Genomic DNA, 19756 nt, shown 5'->3' on the forward strand with positions numbered 1-19756 from the left:
GAGATAGATCAGCTGACTGGGTGGCGTCACAACAACCTTGCACTCATCGTCATTAAGACTAAGGAATTGATTGTGGACTTCAGGAAGGGGATGTTGAGGGAACACACACCAGTCCTCACTGAGGGATCAGCAGTGGAAGGGTTGCAGTTTCAGGTTTCTAGGTTTCAACATCTCTGAAGATCAATTCTGGGCCCAACATATTTATGCAATTTCGAAGGTGGCACAACAGTAGCTATATTTCATTAGGAGTTTGAGAAGGCTTGGTATATGATCAAAGATCTCACATATTTCTACAGATATACTGTGGAGATCATTCTAACTGGATGCATTACCATCAGATATGGATGGGCCACTGTGTAAGATCAGGAAAAAGCTGCAGAAGGCTGCAGGCTCAGCCAACTCCATCCTGGGCCCTAGCCGCTCCAGCATCACCGACAACTTTAAAAGTTGATGCCTCAAAAATGGTGCATCCATCATTAAGGACCCCCATCACCCAAGATATGCTGTCTTCAAATTGCTACCATCAAGGAGGTGGTACAGGAGCCACTCAACATTTCAGGAACTGCTTCTTCCCCTCTGCCATCAGATTTATGAATGCACTACGAACTCATGACCGCTCTCTTTCTGCACTACTTATTCAATTTTTAAATATATACTTCTTTTTGTAATTCAGTTTTAAAATTATGTATTGCAATGCACTATTGCCACAAAACATCAAATCGAATAAGGAACTGCTAATGGCATTTTAATGATATATAAAAACCCTGGTCAGGTGTCTAGACCTCTGCAATTGCTAGCTTTGCAATCTTTCGTTTGTTATAAAATTCACGATCTTTCAAATTCTCAAAATTTTGTCTTTTTGATTAATCCAATAGTAATTTTTATAATCAGTACATTCCTTCATGTTGGTGATAAATCTGAATGATTCCATATCCTTGGTCTACTAGAATGAAGTTTTTATAAAGTTGCTAACAGTTGCTCATGAAGTTCTCATAATTTGCTTAAGCAGTAATTTCATTTATTTTAAAATAATACTGGCAAGCAACTTTTGTGAAAAAGGAAATGAAGACTGATAAAATTGCTGAGAACCATATAAGAGAACTACTTTTATTCCATATTTTCTCCTACTTGCAATAAAAACAGGTAGTTTAATGAAACAGAACTGAAGATTTTGTCAAAAAAATTGTTAGATTCTTGGAAGAATTAGATGAGCTGTTTTCTGAAATCAAAGTAAACTGAAAGCATAAGTATCTCAAAAAATAACATTTGACAGTTCTTGACTTTAATGTTGGAAGCTGAGGATTCAAAACCATACTATCTTTGTTATTAAAATCCAATTCAGAGTTGAAAGTAGGAAAATGACAGGTTGTTGGAAAGCTGAATTCAAACACATTTTGCACACAATGTTGAAGATAATGTTTGCATTCAGGTTGCTAACAACCTGTCATTTATTGCTGTCCAGATGAAGCACCATGAACAAAATCATAGGCTGTCTATTTCCCTTCACAGATGCTGGAACCCGGAGCAAAAATCAGCCTGTTGCATCTCCAAACTGCCATTTTATTTTTCTAATTTGAACCCTGCACCCAAAATCATGTGGTATTTTCATAGAAATGCGTAAAGTTAACTCTGCAGGCAAAAATACAATAGGCCATTCTTTCCCCCAAAGCAATGCCATCCTAAAATCAACTACCAATCCAATATTCCTCATCCCATAGTCCCAATACTGCATGTCATCATATTAATCAAACAATTTAGAACATAGAATATTACAGCACAGTACAGTACAGGCCCTTCAGCCTACCATTTTTCTATCAACCATGTGCCTACCTAAGAGTTTCTTAAATCTCCTTAATGTATCTGCCATACTACCACCACTGACAGGGTGTTCCATGCATCCACCACACTCCGTGTAAAAAGAATTACCTCTAACATTCCCCCCCGCCATTCTTTCCTACAATCACCTTAAAATTATGCCCCCCATATTAGCCATTTCCATCCTGGGAAAAAAGTCTCTGGCTATGCACTCAATCTTTGCCGTTTATGATCTTGTACACCTCTATCAAGTCACCTCTCATCCTCCTACACGCCAAAGAGAAAAGCCATAGCTTGCTCAACCAATCCTCATAAGACATGCTGTTGTCTAGGATACATCCTGGTAAATCTCAGCACCCACTCTAAAACATCCACATCCTTCCTATAATGAGGCAAATAGAACTGTGCACAATATCCCAAGTGTGGTCGTTTGGCTTAGAAATTGAGTCTCTATGTAGAGGACTGTATCCTATCCATTTTATTAAATGAAGAATAAATATCCCTAGATAACCTTTAAATTTTGAGGGAAAATGTATTTTATTAAACACTACAGAAGAACCTTCACTTTATAATGCACCTCCAAAGAGACTTTGGTTAGGTAATGACATTTTCAATGATGAAATGTTAATCTCAATTTCCAACAATTTAATTTAATCCAATTTTTTTTCTTTGTAGTAAGTGTTAATGGGAAATGCTTTCACTATCCAATTAAGCACATTTTCATTTAAAAACCAATTGCACACAGAACTAAATGTAACAAAAGTCTATCTGCAAACATAGTAATCCGTGCCCATCACTTTATGGTTGCACTTTTGTTTCAAATAATGTCTTTATCTAGTAGATGACAGGGAATGGAAAGGACAACAAGGAGGATATTCCATGTGGAAAATAAAAAGCTATTTTTTTCACTTGAATAATGATCTTCAATCTGTGCAAACTCTGAGTATAAAGACTGAGTAATGATCTTTGTCTTTAATTTCCTTCCGCCAGTAAACCCACCAGAGTAAGATAATTAACTTAATTAGACTAACACTCTCTCAGATCAATATGTATAATACCTTGAAATACTTATAAAGCTAACGGTATTTCTAATACCAAAGACATCAATTGTGTTAAATAGCTGGCCACTAAATTATGACACAAACAACAACTTGTATGTGGCAATGCTTTGCAGACAAAATGGAAATCTGTATTTGAAATTCTATTTCTCAAAATTAGGAAGAAAAACAAAACCTTATCATGTAAATATATCTGCATTCTAATAACTTACTGTCTAGAGCAACATTTTTTTTATTGAATTGAACAATAACGTAAGCTGCCACTGATAGGTACAAGAATTTAGTACATTACTCTGCCCAATTTTAATTGGGGCTGCAAAGTGTTAAAGTATGTTGATTCCTCTGAAACTATAATTGTAATATCTCTAGAGCACTTGCCAGTTTTTCTAATCATAGCTACTTACTGAGTACTTTTGACTAAAAGAACCATGTGTATAGTACAACCTTGAGCAGATAAATCTAAGCATTGTATCTTAGAAGAAAAAAAAACACACAAAAAATGCTGGTGAACACACAGGCCAGGCAGCATCTATAGGAAGAGGTACAGTCGACGTTTTGGGCCGGGACCCTTCGTCAGGACTAACTGAAAGAAGAGGTAATAAGAGATTTGAAAGTGGGAGGGGGAGGGGGAGATCCAAAATGATAGGAAAAGACAGGAGGGGAGGGGTGGAGCCAAGAGCTAGAGAAGGGAGAGGATCATGTGTTGGGAAGCCTGGGGAGAAAGAGAAGGGGAGAGGGGAGCCCGGAGGGTGAAGGGCAGGCAAGGAGTATAGTGAGAGGGACAGAGGGAGAAAAAAAAGAGAAAAAAGGGGGGGAAAATAAAAAATATATAAATAAGGGATTGGGTGTGAAGGGGAGGAGGGGCATTAACGGAAGTTTGAGAAGTCAATGTTCATGCCATCAGGTTGGAGGCTGCCCAGACGTAATATAAGGTGTTGTTCCTCCAACTGAGTGTGGTATCATCTTGACAGTAGAGGAGGCTGTGGATAGACATATCAGAATGGGAATGGGACGTGGAATTAAAATGTGTGGCCACTGGGAGATCCTGCTTTCTCTGGTGGACAAAGCGTAGGTGTTCAGCGAAACGGTCTCCCATCCTGCGTTGGGTCTAGCCAATATATAGAAGGCTGCACCGGGAGCACCAGACACAGTATATCACCCCAGCCGACTCACAGGTGAAGTGTCACCTCACCTGGAAGGACTGTCTGGGGCCCTGAATGGTGGTGAGGGAGGAAGTGTAAGGGCATGTGTAGCACTTGTTCCACTTACACAGATAAGTGCTGGGATGAGATCGGTGGGAAGGGATGTGGGGGACGAATGGACAAGGGAGCTGCGTAGGGAGCGATCCCTGTGGAAAGCAGAAGTGGGGGGAGGGAAAGATGTGCTTGGTAGTGGGATCCCGTTGGAGGTGGTGGAACTTACAGAGAATTATATGTTGGACCCGGAGGCTGGTGAGGTGGTAGGTTAAGACCACGGGAACCCTATTCCTAGTGGGGTGGCGGGAGGATGGGGTGAGAGCAGATGTGCGTGAAATGGGAGAGATGTGTTTGAGAGCAGAGTTGATGGTGGAGGAAGGGAAGCCTCTTTCTATAAAAAAGGAAGACATCTCCTTCGTCCTGGAATGAAAAGCCTCATCCTGAGAGCAGATGTGGCAGGAATTGCGAGAAGAGGATGACATTTTTGCAAGAGACAGGGTGGGAAGGGGAATAGTCCAGGTAGCTGTGAGAGTCCGTAGGCTTATAGTAGACATCAGTAGATAAGCTGTCTCCAGAGAAAGAGACAGAAAGATCAAGAAAGGGACGAAGGTCTGCTAAAACAAACAACTTATTTATATTTGCCACAAATGCTATGTGGACTAGATAAACAGCACCTTCAACAGACTACATGCAATGGATTCAATGTAACTGGTAATAAATAGCTTCTGTATTGCCACTTAGAATCCACTCTATATTGTACACAGTACAATAGCTAGTTCACTTATTAAGGATTGCTAAGCTAAAAAAAATTAGCTTGCTTTAGGACCAAATTTCATTAAAAAAAAATTCAAAGTACTTTAAATGCAAAACATATGCATGCGACTGAATGCTTATGGAACAAAGAATGATCAAGCTCCATACTACTAAGCTAAATGGACAAAATATACCCAGACTATCTCTGAATATTCACAAAAAATTTTATTAAATGAAGTAACATCATTCTTCAGCAAACAATGCCCACAAACAAAATTAGTTATTTATATTCATGTTGTTTAAATATTAACAAATCTTAAAATCACCCTAATTCTTTAACCATTACAGGAATTGTTGGAATGCAGAGCTAAAGATCTGAGTCAAAATTAAGGCATCATAGCACAAAAAGCAAGATGTTCAATAAATATAGATTAACTTGTGCTTTGACTCTTGGAATAAATTAAGATAAATAGACCATTCAAATTAAATTCAACACCAGGATTTAAAGTCTTACTTCATGCACTATTGTTCAAAACAAACAATTACTAGAATAGAAACATAGAAGACCTACAGCACAATACAAGCCCTTCGGACCACGATGCTGTGCCGAACATGTCCTTACCTTAGAAAATATCTAGGGTTACCCATAGCCCTCTGTTTCTCTAAGCTCCGTGTACCTATCTAGGAGTCTCTTAAACGACCCTATTGTATCCGCCTCCACCACCATCGGTGGCAGCCCATTCCACACACTCACCACCCTCTGTTTAAAAAACTTATCCCTGACATCTCCTCTGTACCTACTTCCAAGCACCTTAAAACTGTGCCCTCTCGTGTTAGCCATTTCAGCCCTGGGGAAAAGCCTGACTATCCACACGATCAATGCCTATCATCATCTTATATACCTCTATCAGGTCACCGCTCATCCTCTGTCACTCCAAGGAGAAAAGGCCAAGTTCACTCAACCTATTCTCGTAGGGCATGCTCCTCAATCCAGGCAACATCCTTGTAAATCTCTGCACCCTTTCTATAGTTTCCACATCCTTCTTGTAGAGAGGTGATCAGAACTGAGCACAGTGCTCCAAGTGAGGTCTGACCAGGGGCCTTTAAAGCTGTAATATCACCTCTCGGCTCTAAAACTCAAACCCACAGTTGATGAAAGCCAATGCACCGTATGCCTTCTTAACCACAGTGTCAACCTGCACAGCAGCTTTGAGTGTCCCATGGACTCGTACCTCAAGATCCCTCTGATCCTCCACACTGCCAAGAATCTTACCATTAATACTATATTCTGCCATCATATATGACCTACCAAAATGAACCACCTCATACTTATCTGGGTTGAACTCCATCTGCCACTTCTCAGCTCAGTTTTGCACCCTATCAATGTCCTGCTGTAAGCCCTCCACACTATCCACAACACTCCCAACCTTTCTGCCAACAGCAAATTTACTAACCCATCCCTCCACTTCCTCATCCAGGTCATTTATAAAAATCACGAAGAGAAGGGGTCCCAGAACAGATCCCTGAGGCACACCATTGGTCACCGATCTCCATGAAGAATATGACCTGTCTACAACCACTCTTTGCCTTCTGTGGGCAAGCCAATTCTAGATCCACAAAGGAAGGTCCCCTTGGATTCCATGCCTCCTTACTTTCTCAATAAACCTTGCATGGGGTACCTTCTCAAATGCCATGCTGAAATCCATATACACTATATCTACTGCTCTATATTCATCAATGTGTTTAGTCACGTCCTCAAAAAATTCAATCAGGCTCGTAAGGCACGACCTGCCTTTGACAAAGCCACGTTGACTATTCCTAATCATATTATGTCTCTCCGAATGTTCATAAATCCTGCCTCTCAGGATCTTCTCCATCAACTTACCAACCACTGAAGTAAGACTCACTGGTCCATAATTTCCTGGGCTAGCTCTATTCCCTTTCTTGAATAAGGGAACATCATCTGCAACCCTCCAATCCCCCGGAACCTCTCCCATCCCCATTGATGATGCAAAGATCATTGCTAGAGGCTCAGCAATCTTCTCCCTCGCCTCCCACGGTAGCCTGGGGTATATCTCATCCGGTCCCGGTGACTTATCCAATTTGATGCTTTCCAAAAGCTCCAGCACATCCACTTTCTTAATGTCTATATGCTCAAGCTTTTCAGTCCACTGTAAATCATCCCTGCAATCGCCAAGGTCCTTTTCCATTGTGAATGCTGAAGCAAAGCTTTCAGTTAAGTACCTCTGCTATTTCCTCCGGTTCCATACACACTTTTCTACTGTCACACTTAATTGGACCTATTCACTTGCGTCTTATCCTCTTGCATTTCACATACTTGTAGACTGCCTTGGGGTTTTCCTTAATCCTGCTTGCCAAGGCCTTCTCAAGGCCCGTTCAGGCTCTCCTAATATCATTCTTAAGCTCCTTCCTGCTAGCCTTATAATTTTCTAGATCTCTATCATTACCTAGTTTTTTGAACCTTTCGTAAGCTTTTCTTTTCTTCTTGACTAGATTTTCAACACCCTTTGTACACCACAGTTCCTTTCCCTGTCTCATTGGAAGGTACCTATGCAGAACGTCACGCAAATATCCCCTGAACATTTTCTACATTTCTGCCGTATATTTCCCTGAGAACATCTGTTTCCAGCTTATACTTCCAAGTTCCTGCCTGATAGCCTTTTATTTCCTCTTACTCCAATTAAACGCTTTCCTAACTTGTCTGTTCCTCTCCCTCTCCAATGCTATGGTAAAGGAGACAGAATTATGACCACTATCTCCAAAATGCTCTCCAATATTTGAGATACAGGTTTCCCCCACCATCAGAAGGTAGAGCATTCCTATGAAACAGTTTGTAAGCCGGAATGTCGTAAAGCGAAGAAGCAATTACCATTAATTTATATGGGAAAAATTTGTGAGCGTTCGCAGACCCAAAAATAACCTACTAAATTATGCCAAGTAACACATAGAACCTAAAATAACAGTAACATATAGTAAAAGCAGGAATGATATGATAAATACACAGCCTATATAAAGTAGAAATACTTCTTTACAATCATTGCCTGCACTGTTCTCCGTAGCGAAAATCTCACGCAAGCGCTCTCGGCAGAAACATGGCGCAAGTGCTGTTGGCAGAAACACTCTTTCCAGTTACCTTTAAGCTATGAAGCTGCCAAATCATACCAAATAACACATAAAAATACACAGCCTCTATAAAGTAGAAATAATGTATGCACAGTGTAGTATCACTTACAGGAATCGGGAAGACATCGAGCACACTGATGATGGTGTGTTAGGCTGAGTTGTCGGTGGTTGGGGTGATGCAGTGGCCCACAGCCTCCGGGCAGCGAACTGATACTGATCCGCGAAGCATGCAGGGGTACAGAGGTAGCCGGGACGCACCCAGCACATCTTTAAGAAAAAAGCCGAAATAAACAAGCTAACTAATTAGGTGCCGCCCGGCATGTAAATGTCGGCCCAGATCAGAGGCGATGCAATCGGCAATCACCTCTGATCTGAGCCGACATTTACATGCCGGGCGGCACCTAACTAATTAGCTTGATTATTTCGGCTTTTTTTCTTAAAGATGTGCTGGGTGCGTCCCGGCTACGGCTGCATTTTCCATGAACTGGCTACAGCTGCATTCTTCGCGGATCGGTATCTGTCCGCGGCCCAGGGGTTGGGGTGGTGGGACACTGGAGTGTCATCTGTCTCCATCAGGGCAGGCAGGTCATCTTCTTCTATGTCTGCCTTCCTCGATGTCGAAGGTCGAGGTTCATCGTCTGCAATGGCTGATGCGGAAGGCTTGAAAAACGACAGTATGCTTGACTGTTTAGCCTCGAGCATTTTTCTATCATACAGTTCTTTGTAAGCACTCAAACCACCTTGCAAATATGCTCTAAACCTCTGTACCCTTTCAAAATTAAAGGCATACTTCATCACTGCAGTGAAAATCTCACACAGTTGCTTCACGTTCAGTTCCTGGACGACTTCCCTTTCGGTCTGATTGCTACTGCATTCGGTTTCGATTGTTATCTTTTCCTCTTCCAATTGCATCAGCTCTTCATCTATCAGTTCTTGGTCACGGGATGCCAAAACCTCTTCAAAATCATCTTCGTCAACTTCCGCAAGCCAAACTCACTTTGTCCTTGCTCCGTTCACCATGATCGAAACGCTTAATTATGTCTAGTTTTACGCTAAGTGTAACACCCTTACGAGCTCTTTTAGGCTTTTACGATACCTTAGAACTCATCTTGCAAACGGATGCTCACAGGCACGTGTTTAAGCAATGCTGGCGAGAATGCAGTTCCGAATCCAGGGGAGGATTTTGGCTGCTCGGGGCGCGCTGCTTTTTTTGTGCACTGCCTTTTCTAGTAACAGTGAAAACACCTTCTGTTAGCGAAAACAGGTAACTAATGTAGGTCTTTCGTAACAGCGAGGTGTCATAAAGCGAACATTCGAAAAGCAGGGGACACCCGTAATTCAAACATCAAATTCTTGTGTAAAACTTTGCAAAAATTGACAACAATTATGCATATAGGAGCCTTATTAAAAACTGGGAGAAATGTTTTTTTTTTGAAATGGTTGATTGAACCCTACAATCACCAGAAGTTTCATCAGAAATCCTTACAGTATGGCAAAACACTCCAAACAACCTGCTCAAAGAGCTGGATAAGACTACTGAAAAATTTTACTCCAAATAAAAACTGAAGCTCAAAAAAATAGAGACAGAGCAGAAATAAAAAAAAATGGAAACATTGCAACAAAAGCCTGTTTGCGAACAAGATTTACCTAAGCTTCATATACCTTAGGTGTGGTCAACCTGAACCTAAACTGAGCTCAGTTATTTTGCTCCCTAATCCAATCATTAATTCAAAATCCATGTGTTCTACTTTTCTTTTGGCTATCCAAATGCATTACATAGAAACATAGGACAAAGAAACAAATGGAAAACCTACTGCATAATACAGGCCCTTCAGCCCATAATGTTGTGCTGAACATGTACTTACTTTAGAAATTACCTAGGGTTACCCATAGCCTGCTCCAGACTGAATTCTGTACAATTTCTAGGGCTCTTACTCCTGCCTGAAACTTGTGTACTTCCTTACAAACAACCATATGGCATATACTGGCATTTGGTGAATTTCTTAATCACTTAGGACATCAAAATGTAATACTCCCCTTTGAATGCTTCCCTCTGCCTTAATCATTTATTTATACATGGTCTCTTCCAATTCAGTTTAGCTAAATCCCATCATCTCTTGCAGGATGTAAGGGATAAATTTGTCCCCATGAGGAAGATAAAGAATGGTAGGGTGAAGGAACCATGGATGACAAGTGAGGTGGAAAATCTAGTCAGGTGGAAGAAGGCAGCATACATGAGGTTTAGGAAGCAGGGATCAGATGGGTCTATTGAGGAATATAGGGTAGCAAGAAAGGAGCTTAAGAAGGGGCTGAGGAGAGCAAGATGGGGGCATGAGAAGGCCTTGGCAAGTAGGGTAAAGGAAAACCCCAAGGCATTCTTCAATTATGTGAAGAACAAAAGGATGACAGGAGTGAAGGTAGGACCGATTAGAGATAAAGGTGGGAAGATGTGCCTGAAGGCTGTGGAAGTGAGCGAGGTCCTAAATGAATACTTCTCTTCGGTATTCACCAATGAGAGGGAACTTGATGATGGTGAGGACAATATGAGTGAGGCTGATGTTCTGGAGCATGTTGATATTAATGTTGTCCCTTTGTTCAAAAAAGGTAGTAGAGATAGTCCAGGTAATTATAGACCAGTGAACCTTACGTCTGTGGTGGGAAAGCTGTTGGAAAAGACTCTTAGAGATAGGATCTATGGGCATTTAGAGAATCATGGTCTGATCAGGATTAGTCAGCATGGCTTTGTCAAAGGCAGATCGTGTCTAACAAGCCTGATAGAGTTCTTTGAGGAGGTGACCAGGCATATAGATAAGGGTAGTGCAGTGGATGTGATCTACATGGATTTTAGTAAGGCATTTGATAAGGTTCCACACGGTAGTCTTATTCAGAAAGTCAGAAGGCATGGGATCCAGGGAAGTTTGGCCAGGTGGATTCAGAATTGGCTTGTCTGCAGAAAGCAGAGGGTCGTGGTGGAGGGAGTACATTCGGATTGGAGGGTTGTGATTAGTGGTGACCCACAAGGATCGGTCCTGGGACCTCCACTTTTCGTGATTTTTATTAACAACCTGGATGTGGGGGTAGGAAGGTGGGTTGGCAAGTTTGCAGATGACACAAAGGTTGGTGGTGTTATGGATAGTGTAGAGGATTGTCGAAGACTGCAGTGAAACAGTAATAGGATGCAGAAGTGGGCTGAGAAGTGGGAGATGGAGTTCAACCCAGAGAAGTGTGAGGTGGTGCACTTTGGAAGGACAAACTCCAAGGCAGAGTATGAAGTAAATGGTAGGATACTTAGTAGTGTGGAGGAGCACAGGGATCTGGGGGTACATGTCCACAGATCCCTGAAAGTTGCCTCACAGGTAGATAGGGTAGTTAAGAAAGCTTATGGGGTGTTAGCTTTCGTAAGTCGAGGGATAGAGTTTAAGAGTCGCAATGTAATGATGCAACTCTATAAAACTCTGGTTAGGCCACAATTGGAGTATTGTGTCCAGTTCTGGCCGCCTCACTATAGGAAGGATGTGGAAGCATTGGAAAGGGTACAGAGGAGATTTACCAGGATGCTAATGAATTGAAACTTTAATTCAAAAAGGGAAAATTAAAAAATTTATTTCTTGTATGTATAATTTGATTCAAGAACAGACAATTAAACAAGGAATCCATAAGTCAAAACAAAAATGGGGAACAGATCTGAATATTAATATTGATGAAACAAATTGGTCAAGACTCTGTCTTGACAGTATGACAAATACAATAAATGTTCGACCTATATTAGTACAATATAATTTTTTTACACCAATTATATATTACACCACAAAAAATAAATAGATTAAATTCAAATCTATCCAATAAATGCTTTCGGTGTAATCAAGAAATTGGTACTTTTTTACATTCTACTTGGTCTTGTTTTAGAATTCAACCCTTTTGGATAAATTTAAGAGTCTTAGTGGAACAAATTACTGGAACTAAACTTCCACATAGCCCTGTATTATTTCTATTAGGTGATATTGAAGAGATAAAACCGAAACTTAAATTGAATAAATATCAGAAAGAATTTATAAAAATTGCATTGGCAGTAGCTAAGAAGACTATAGCAGTTACTTGGAAATCTGATTCGTGTTTAAGTATGAATCGTTGGAATAATGAAATGGCTAGTTCTGTTCCACTTGAAAAAATTACTTATAATTTAAGAGATAAATATGTAACATTTCTGAATATTTGGCGCCCTTATTTACAAAAGATAGGATGGCATATTTAAGTGCTCCAATAAAGATCTCGGTCCCTTGGGGAAAGTAACGAATAAGTATACCAAATTTATTTTGAACTCCATGGGGCATTTGGAAACCTTCCAATACCCAGGCGGTTCTTCTTTTTTTCCTTCTTCTTTTTTAGGTAGGATTATATATGGGGGTGGGGGGGAGGGTAGACACCATCTTTTCATGTATTCATTTTGAAAATTCAATAAAAATTATATTTTTAAAAAAAGAGATTAAGGGAGCTAGGGCATTACTCTTTGGAGAGAAGGAGGATGGGAGGAGACATGATAGAGGTGTACAAGATAATAAGAGGAATAGACAGAGTGGATAGCCAGCGCCTCTTCCCCAGGGCACCACTGCTCAATACAAGAGGACATGGCTTTAAGGTAAGGGGTGGGAAGTTCAAGGGGGATATTAGAGGAAGGTTTTTTACTCAGAGAGTGGTTGGTGCGTGGAATGCACTGCCTGAGTCAGTGAGGCAGATACACTAGTGAAATTTAAGAGACTACTAGACATGCATATGGAGGAATTTAAGGTGAAAGGTTATATGGGAGGCTGGGTTTAAGAGTCGGCATAACATTGTGGGCCAAAGGGCCTGTACTGTGCTGTTCTGCTCTACTGTCTATGCAAACTGGCAAAATTGAACTTTTACAACATTTATTTCTGGTCTACCTTTGTCCTTTTTAATTATGCTTTGTCTAACTGACTTAGGATTTCTGCCTCCAATACGCTCTTCCACTGCTAACCTTTCCACTTGCAAAACACAAAAAAATTCTGGGAGAAGTCACCGGAATTTGGCTTCTGCTCTCTTCCTTTCCAGTCCTGATGAAGGGTCGCAGCCCGAAATGCTGACTGTACATTTCCCTCCATAGATGCTACCCGACCTGCTGAGTTCTTCCCGAACATTGTGTCTGTTGCTCCAGATTTCCAGCATCTCCAATCTTGTGTATCCTTTCCACTTGCCCATGTTCGTCCACTAAAAACTAAATCCATACCCCTCCTCCTTAGTTCATTTGCCCCATATTGAATAAATATACCCTTCACTCTATTATTGCCTCAATTAATGTTAGGATGCCTGGCTTTGATCAGTAATGGACATGATGTTATAGTCTCATGTGTTTCTCTCCTTCATTTTGAGACCTTGCAGAAATATATACAAACTTAAGCATTGCTAACAATCCGAATTTCGTTTCACCAGCCAGTATTTCTTCTGACTTGCAGACTTGTTTAATCCTTATCTTTTATAAGTAATTTTCTCTCCCCCCCCCACCCAACACTCATGCTTCTATTTCCCCAAAACAGCAGTTCACTAGAGAATGAGCAGGAGACCTGAAATTGCTTTGTTATTTAAACCTGTGATCATAGTGGTATCTTAGCAAGGAAGAGAATTAATTCATTGTAATCACTTGGACTTGTTAAAATCCTTTCAAACAACTGCAGTGATTGCTGAAATTAAATTCTCAATTGTTGACAAATCTTTATAATGAAAAATAACGATCCTCATTAATGTTTCTTTATGATTATATGAATTACATTCAGTTCACAATAGCATCTGCAGCAGCTCATGCAAGCATTTGGATTGCATCTGGGTGACCAAAAATTAGTCCAATCATCTGATGGGCAGAGGCTAAGAGACTTTTTGTATTCGCATGATTTGGTATTATTTCAGCCTTATACAGAATTGATACATGCAAATGAAACCATTGCAATGCGAACAAATCTGGAATTAAGGGTAGCAATTTATTTTGAACAATTAACAGCTATTGCAAATACAAGTTACAGACTGGTTAGTCAGATTGACTGTTAATGAGAAATGACATTTAACATGTGAGGTCATTAGACATCTTGTGGGACTACATTCAGTTCCTGGGCCATAACTTCTGACTCTTATGTCCAAGACCTTTTGTTCCTGAGTTTCCTGGCTCCCCAGGGATAAGGTCATTTCTGCCAATTCCCCTCCATCCTTCAATATTTCCCAGGTCAGGTTCATTTGTAAAACATCTGCTAGCTCTTGCACCTATTATCATTTTCCTCCTCTTTATGACATAGAGATTAGCTTTAATTGAGGCATTCCTCTCATGATACTGTCTCCCACTGATGCATCCATAACAATGCTTTAAACCATGGCTAGCAGCTACATTCAGATAATCCACCATTTGATTAATCCGGAATCCCAAATGTTCACCATCTGGTTTACTGGGTGAGGTTTCTTATGCTCCCTTTAAACTCACAGGGGCTCTGTTGATTTGCTTCTTATAAACACATGTGGCCCTGTTTCCAGCATGCCTTATAAACTCTCCAATTACCACACTTCTTTTAAACTCACTAGGGCTCTGGGCTCTGTTTCCCACTCTCCAATGAACTCACTATGTAATGTGCTCCATTTAAACTTGTGGGCTACTTTCCCAACACTCTTTAAATGCATCTTGTTCACTGAATGTCATTATGATACCATATAATATATTTTTAAAATTGGGCTATTGATACAAGTATTATCCCACAGTCTGGAAAATCTGCCAGTTCAGCGTCACTGAAGTCCTAAAGGTGCTAGGTCATCACAGTTTTACTGTAGTTATGGAAACAAACAGGTAGCATGCTCTGAGACAGGATCTCTTCCTGGGAAGGTATGACCTGTACAAAAGAGACAGGTTAAATATGAACGAAGGGGACAGGTTTGCTAGAGCTGTTGGGGAGAGTTTAAACTAGCTTGGCAGGGGAATGGGGACAAAGTGATAGGTCAGAGGATGGAGCTGTTGTTGAAGATGTAGATGCAGCCTGCAGAGAGGCCATGAGGAAGGACAGGCAGTGGAAAGAACATCATTGCAGTCAGTTGGATGGATTGAAAAGTGTCAATTTTACTGCAAGTATCGGGAACAAGGCTGATCAATTTAGAGTATGTGTCAATACATGGAACTATAATGTTATGGGGTTTCAATGTATTTAAAGGGACGGGGGGGGAGTAAAAGAGGTGGCGGAGTGGCATTGTAAATCAGGAATAGTATCACAGCTGCAGAAACGGAGGGTGTCCTGGAGTAATCAATACCGTGGGTGGAATAAGAAACACGATTCCCCCCCACCCCATAGCATAAAGATATTGATGTTCAGTTTGGGAAAAAAAATGCAAAACTAACAGGGTTGTTGGAATGGATGACTTCAACTTTCTATTATTGATTAGCACCTCTTCAGTGCGAAGGTTTAGATGGGACAGAATTTTTTAATGTGTATTCGAGAAGGATTGCTGACACAGTATGCAGACATTTTGTCCAGAGAAGAGGCGTTACTGGATCTGGTACTAAACAGTGACAGACCTCTGAGTGGGTGAGCATTTTGGAAATAGTGACCACAACTCTCTGACCTTTACCATAATCTTGGTATGGGAAGGTATATGATTGGCGGAAGCACAAATTATGATGCTATTAAGTAGGAACCTGGCAGCATAAATTGTGAATGGAAATGCACAACAAAAATATGGAAATTGTTTAGGGAGCACATATGAGATTCTGGATAGGTCTGTCTCAATGAGGCAGAGAATGGCTGGCAAGGTGAAGGAATCATTGTTGACAAAAGAGATTGAACATCTAGTCAAGAGGAAAAAGGAAGCATACTTAAAGTTTAGGAAGCAAGGAATACTCAGGGCTCTTGGGAGTAACAAGGTAGCTAGGAAGGAACTTAAGAATACTTATGAGAGCTAGAAGGGGACATGAGAAGGTCATGGCAAGTAGGATTAAGGAAAACCTCAAGTATTCTACATGTACATGAAGAACAAGAGGATGATGAGAGTGAAGGTAGGACTAATTAAAGAGAAAATATGTGCTTAGAGTTGGAGGAGATAGGGGAGGTCCTTAATTAATACTTTGCTTCAGTGTTCACCAGTGAGAGGGACTTTGAGAAATGTGAACACAGCATAGAACAGACTGATATGCTGGAACATGATGGTGTTAAGAAAGAGGATATGCTGGAACTTTTGAAAATCATTAGGATAGAAAAGTCCCTGGACCAGACAGGATACACCTCAGGTTACTACAGGAAGCGAGCCAAGAGTGGCAAAAATCATTGCATCCTCACTGGCCACAGAACAGTGTCAGAGTATTGCAGAGTGGATAATGTTGTTCCTTTGTTCAACCCTAGGAATTATTAACCTGTGAGTCTTAGGTCAGTGGCGGGGAAACTATTGGAGAGGATTCTCAGATACAGAATTTATGAGCATTTGGAGAAGCATAGTCTGATTAGTGATAGTCAACATGGCCTTGTGAGGGGCAGGTTGTGTCTCAGAAGTCTGATTGAATTCCCTGTGGAAGCAACAAAACATATTGATGAAGGTAGAGCAGTGAATGTAGTATATGTGATTTTAGTAAAGCCTTTAATAAGGTCCCCCTGTTAGGCTCATTTAGAAAATCAGAAGCTATGAGATCCAGGGAAACTTGGCTGCGTGAATTCAGGATCGGCTTCTGCACAGATTGCAGAGGGTGACAGTAGAAGGTGCACATTCTACCTAGAGATCGCAGACTGGTGATGTTCCACAGGGATCTGTTCTGGGACCCCTGCTTCTTGTGATATTTATAAATGACTTGGATGAGGAAGTGGAAGGGTGGGTTAGTAAGTTTGCAGATGCCATGAAGGTCAGTGTAGAAGGTTGTTGTAGGTTACAAAGGGACATTGACAGGATGCAGAGCTAGTCTGAGTAATGCAGATAAAGTTCAATTTAGAGAAGTGTGAAGTGATTGACTTTGGAGGATTGAACCTCAAGGCAGAATACAGGGTTAGTGGCAGGATTCTCAACCGTGTGACGGAATAGAGGGATTTTGGGACTCATATCTATAGATTTTCCTAAGTTGCAGTGCAAACAAGAGAAATCTGCAGATGCTGGAAATCCTTTTTTTCTATAGATGCTGCCTGGCTGCTGGGTTCCTCCAGCATTTTGTGTGTGTTGCATGCAAGTTAACAGGGTGGTTAAGAAGACATATTGTATTTTGGCTCTCATTAGTCATTGGAATGAGTTCAAGAGCCGCGAGGTAATATTGTAGCTCTACAAAACTCTGGTTAGAGAACATTAAGAATATTGTACTCAGTTCTGGTCACCTCATTAGAGAAGGATGTGGAAACTTTAGAGAGCGCAGAGGAGATTTACCAGGATAAAGCCCAGACTAACAGATATGCCTTGTAGGTTAAGAGAGCTAGTGCTCTTTGCTTTGGAGAGAAGGAGGATGAGAGGTGTATAAGATGATAAGAGGCATAGATTGAGTGGACAGCCAGAGTCTTTTCCCAGGCAGTAGTAGCTAATACGAGGAGGTACGACTTTAAGGTGTTGGGAGGAAAATACAGGGGGATGCAAAAGATAGGCTTTACTTACACAAAGAATGGTAGGTGCACGCAATACACTGCCAGGGATGGTGGTAGAGGCAAATATATTAGAGACAATCAAGAGACACTTGGCTAAGCACATGGATGAAAGAAAAATGGAGGACTATGTGGGAGAGAAGGGTTAGACCGATCTTTATCTGTAGGTTAAAAGGTCAGCACAACATCATGGGCTGAAGAGCCTGTACTGTGCTGTACTGCCCTATGCTGCCTGTATTTTGATCAATAACCACAGGTCAATTACAGACCTTGTTTTTAGGATTCTAAACTTTAACTACTTATATTAACTTTCCACTAATTCCATAAATAATGTTGAACCCCAAAAATCCAATGATAATGCACAATGTAAGTTGACATTAATCTGTGTTTAACTCAAAATGGAACAGCATTTCATATCGAGGTCTGATCAGTATGTTATGAGGTTCTGTCTTTTAGTAAAAAAAATCAGTCACCTTGTGTGGAAAAACAGATGCCGAGCTCATTTGCAAGTGGTTTATCTCTGATGCCAGCCTCTGAAAGCATGACTACAATAAAGGAATGAGTTTAGCTTACTAATAAAGTCCTTGGCAACAACGAAAAATATGGTTCTTCTTTCAGATTAGTCAACATAATTATATATATATAAGAAGCACAAATATTGCTAATATTGTTATTGACATTAACTATGCCCATTTGTAAAATTAAGACACATAAGTATCAAACATTTAAGTAGATACTGCCCGCTGTGCAGGTTCACATAATGATTGTGAGTTATTTAAACTCAGCACGGTTCTCATCACAGAAAATATTATATTTTACATCTAGTTAGTTAATGCAGAGTACCCTTTGTGTAGTGATTATCTCTACAAATAAAAGACTATTAACCATTTTGTTTCATCATTTATGAACAAAACATTTTAAAATAGTTATTGCTGGGGTCCCACCCATCCACTAACTCTATTAACAACTAAAAGGTTTCGTTACTCTTTGTGCAGTACACCTGCAAAGCTTTCCAAATACCCTTCAAAAATTTCACAACTGTAACTTGGTCAGATTGACTCTTTCCAAATCAATGCAAGAAGTAATACCAGCATTCACAAAAGTTGCTTTGTGCAACAAGTCTGAAGACACTTATCTATTTCCAAATTTGATGGTCAAGGTAGAACCAACATTCCTCATTTCTGTTCCCTGCGACGGGAAGGGGAAAGAAAACATAAGGAATGTTTTCTCAATTGAGACCTGTTAGCCAAGAAACACGTGGAATAAATACGTCAACATTACCAGAACTAAATCTGGACTATTTTACAAGATTGTATTGTCTTCTTACTGAAGCTTTTTGAAGATTAGTTGTCTTTCCTTAGACAACAACTAAAAGGTAATGTATTTGCTAAATAATACAGGGTAGCTGCTATAACACAGTAGTCAACTACTCTGCGCTACTCAGGTGCAACATACCACTTCAATTATTCAACTTGATTCCGTCCTCCTCAAGCCTCCTTCCTCACTTCTTTTTCCAGTGAACTGATGACTATTGGTGCTGTTTCTTGCTTCAGAACAGAACCCAAACGTGTAAGCACTTTTTTTTCCTGTCAATTTAACTCAGTTTTAATCCCACTCCTACTCTGTCCTATCAGCTTGTGTTTGTAACAATGCTCAAAGTAAACCTGAGGAATAGAGGTTTAAGTATGCTGCAACTTTCCGAGCTCCATCCTCATGATACAGGCCAAAGCCAACATCCATTACAAGCTCTCATGGCCCCAGGGTGGCCTGTACATATTTTTATATACCCAGATGTGTGCCCACTGGTTGGCAAATAGGTGGGCTGAATGGCCCAACTTCCAAGCTGTATGACTGGACTCAAATCTGACTTTGACATTTGTTATGTTGATTACATATTTCACACCACTGCATCCTAGATGTATTCCTATTGCATATTCATGATTTCCCCTCTGTCAGAAATGACAGAACTCTTAACTACCTCTGTACCATCTCCTGCACTGCTCTCACCCCCCTTATTTCCTCCGAGCAGGGTGTTGAATTTCATCTTACACCTTAACAATCTCTAGATTTAACGTTCATACTCTGATTTATGCCACCGACAATATTATGCCAACTTAAGAAACATTCTCCTTCTCCTCTTTCAGAATTTCATAAACTGTGTCTCCTGTTACTGCCTTTGTCCACTCTACCATCTCCAATAATA

General features: G+C 40.5%; 1 protein-coding gene across 5 annotated transcripts in view; it reads right to left on the reverse strand.

Moving 5' to 3' along the window:
* phf14 (PHD finger protein 14) overlaps positions 1 to 19756 on the reverse strand; it is a 279390-nt gene that overhangs the window by 20166 nt on the left and 239468 nt on the right. For 2 of the 5 annotated variants that reach the window (XM_063043787.1, XM_063043788.1), the window contains exon 18: positions 18027 to 18098. The exons of the other annotated variants lie outside the window; for them this stretch is intronic. In XM_063043787.1, coding sequence (XP_062899857.1) covers positions 18027 to 18098 — 72 coding nt within the window. The remainder of the gene's footprint in view (positions 1 to 18026; positions 18099 to 19756) is intronic. 5 annotated transcript variants of the gene reach the window in all.

This window comes from Mobula hypostoma, chromosome 3 (assembly GCF_963921235.1).
Source record: "Mobula hypostoma chromosome 3, sMobHyp1.1, whole genome shotgun sequence".
NCBI lineage: Eukaryota > Metazoa > Chordata > Chondrichthyes > Myliobatiformes > Myliobatidae > Mobula > Mobula hypostoma.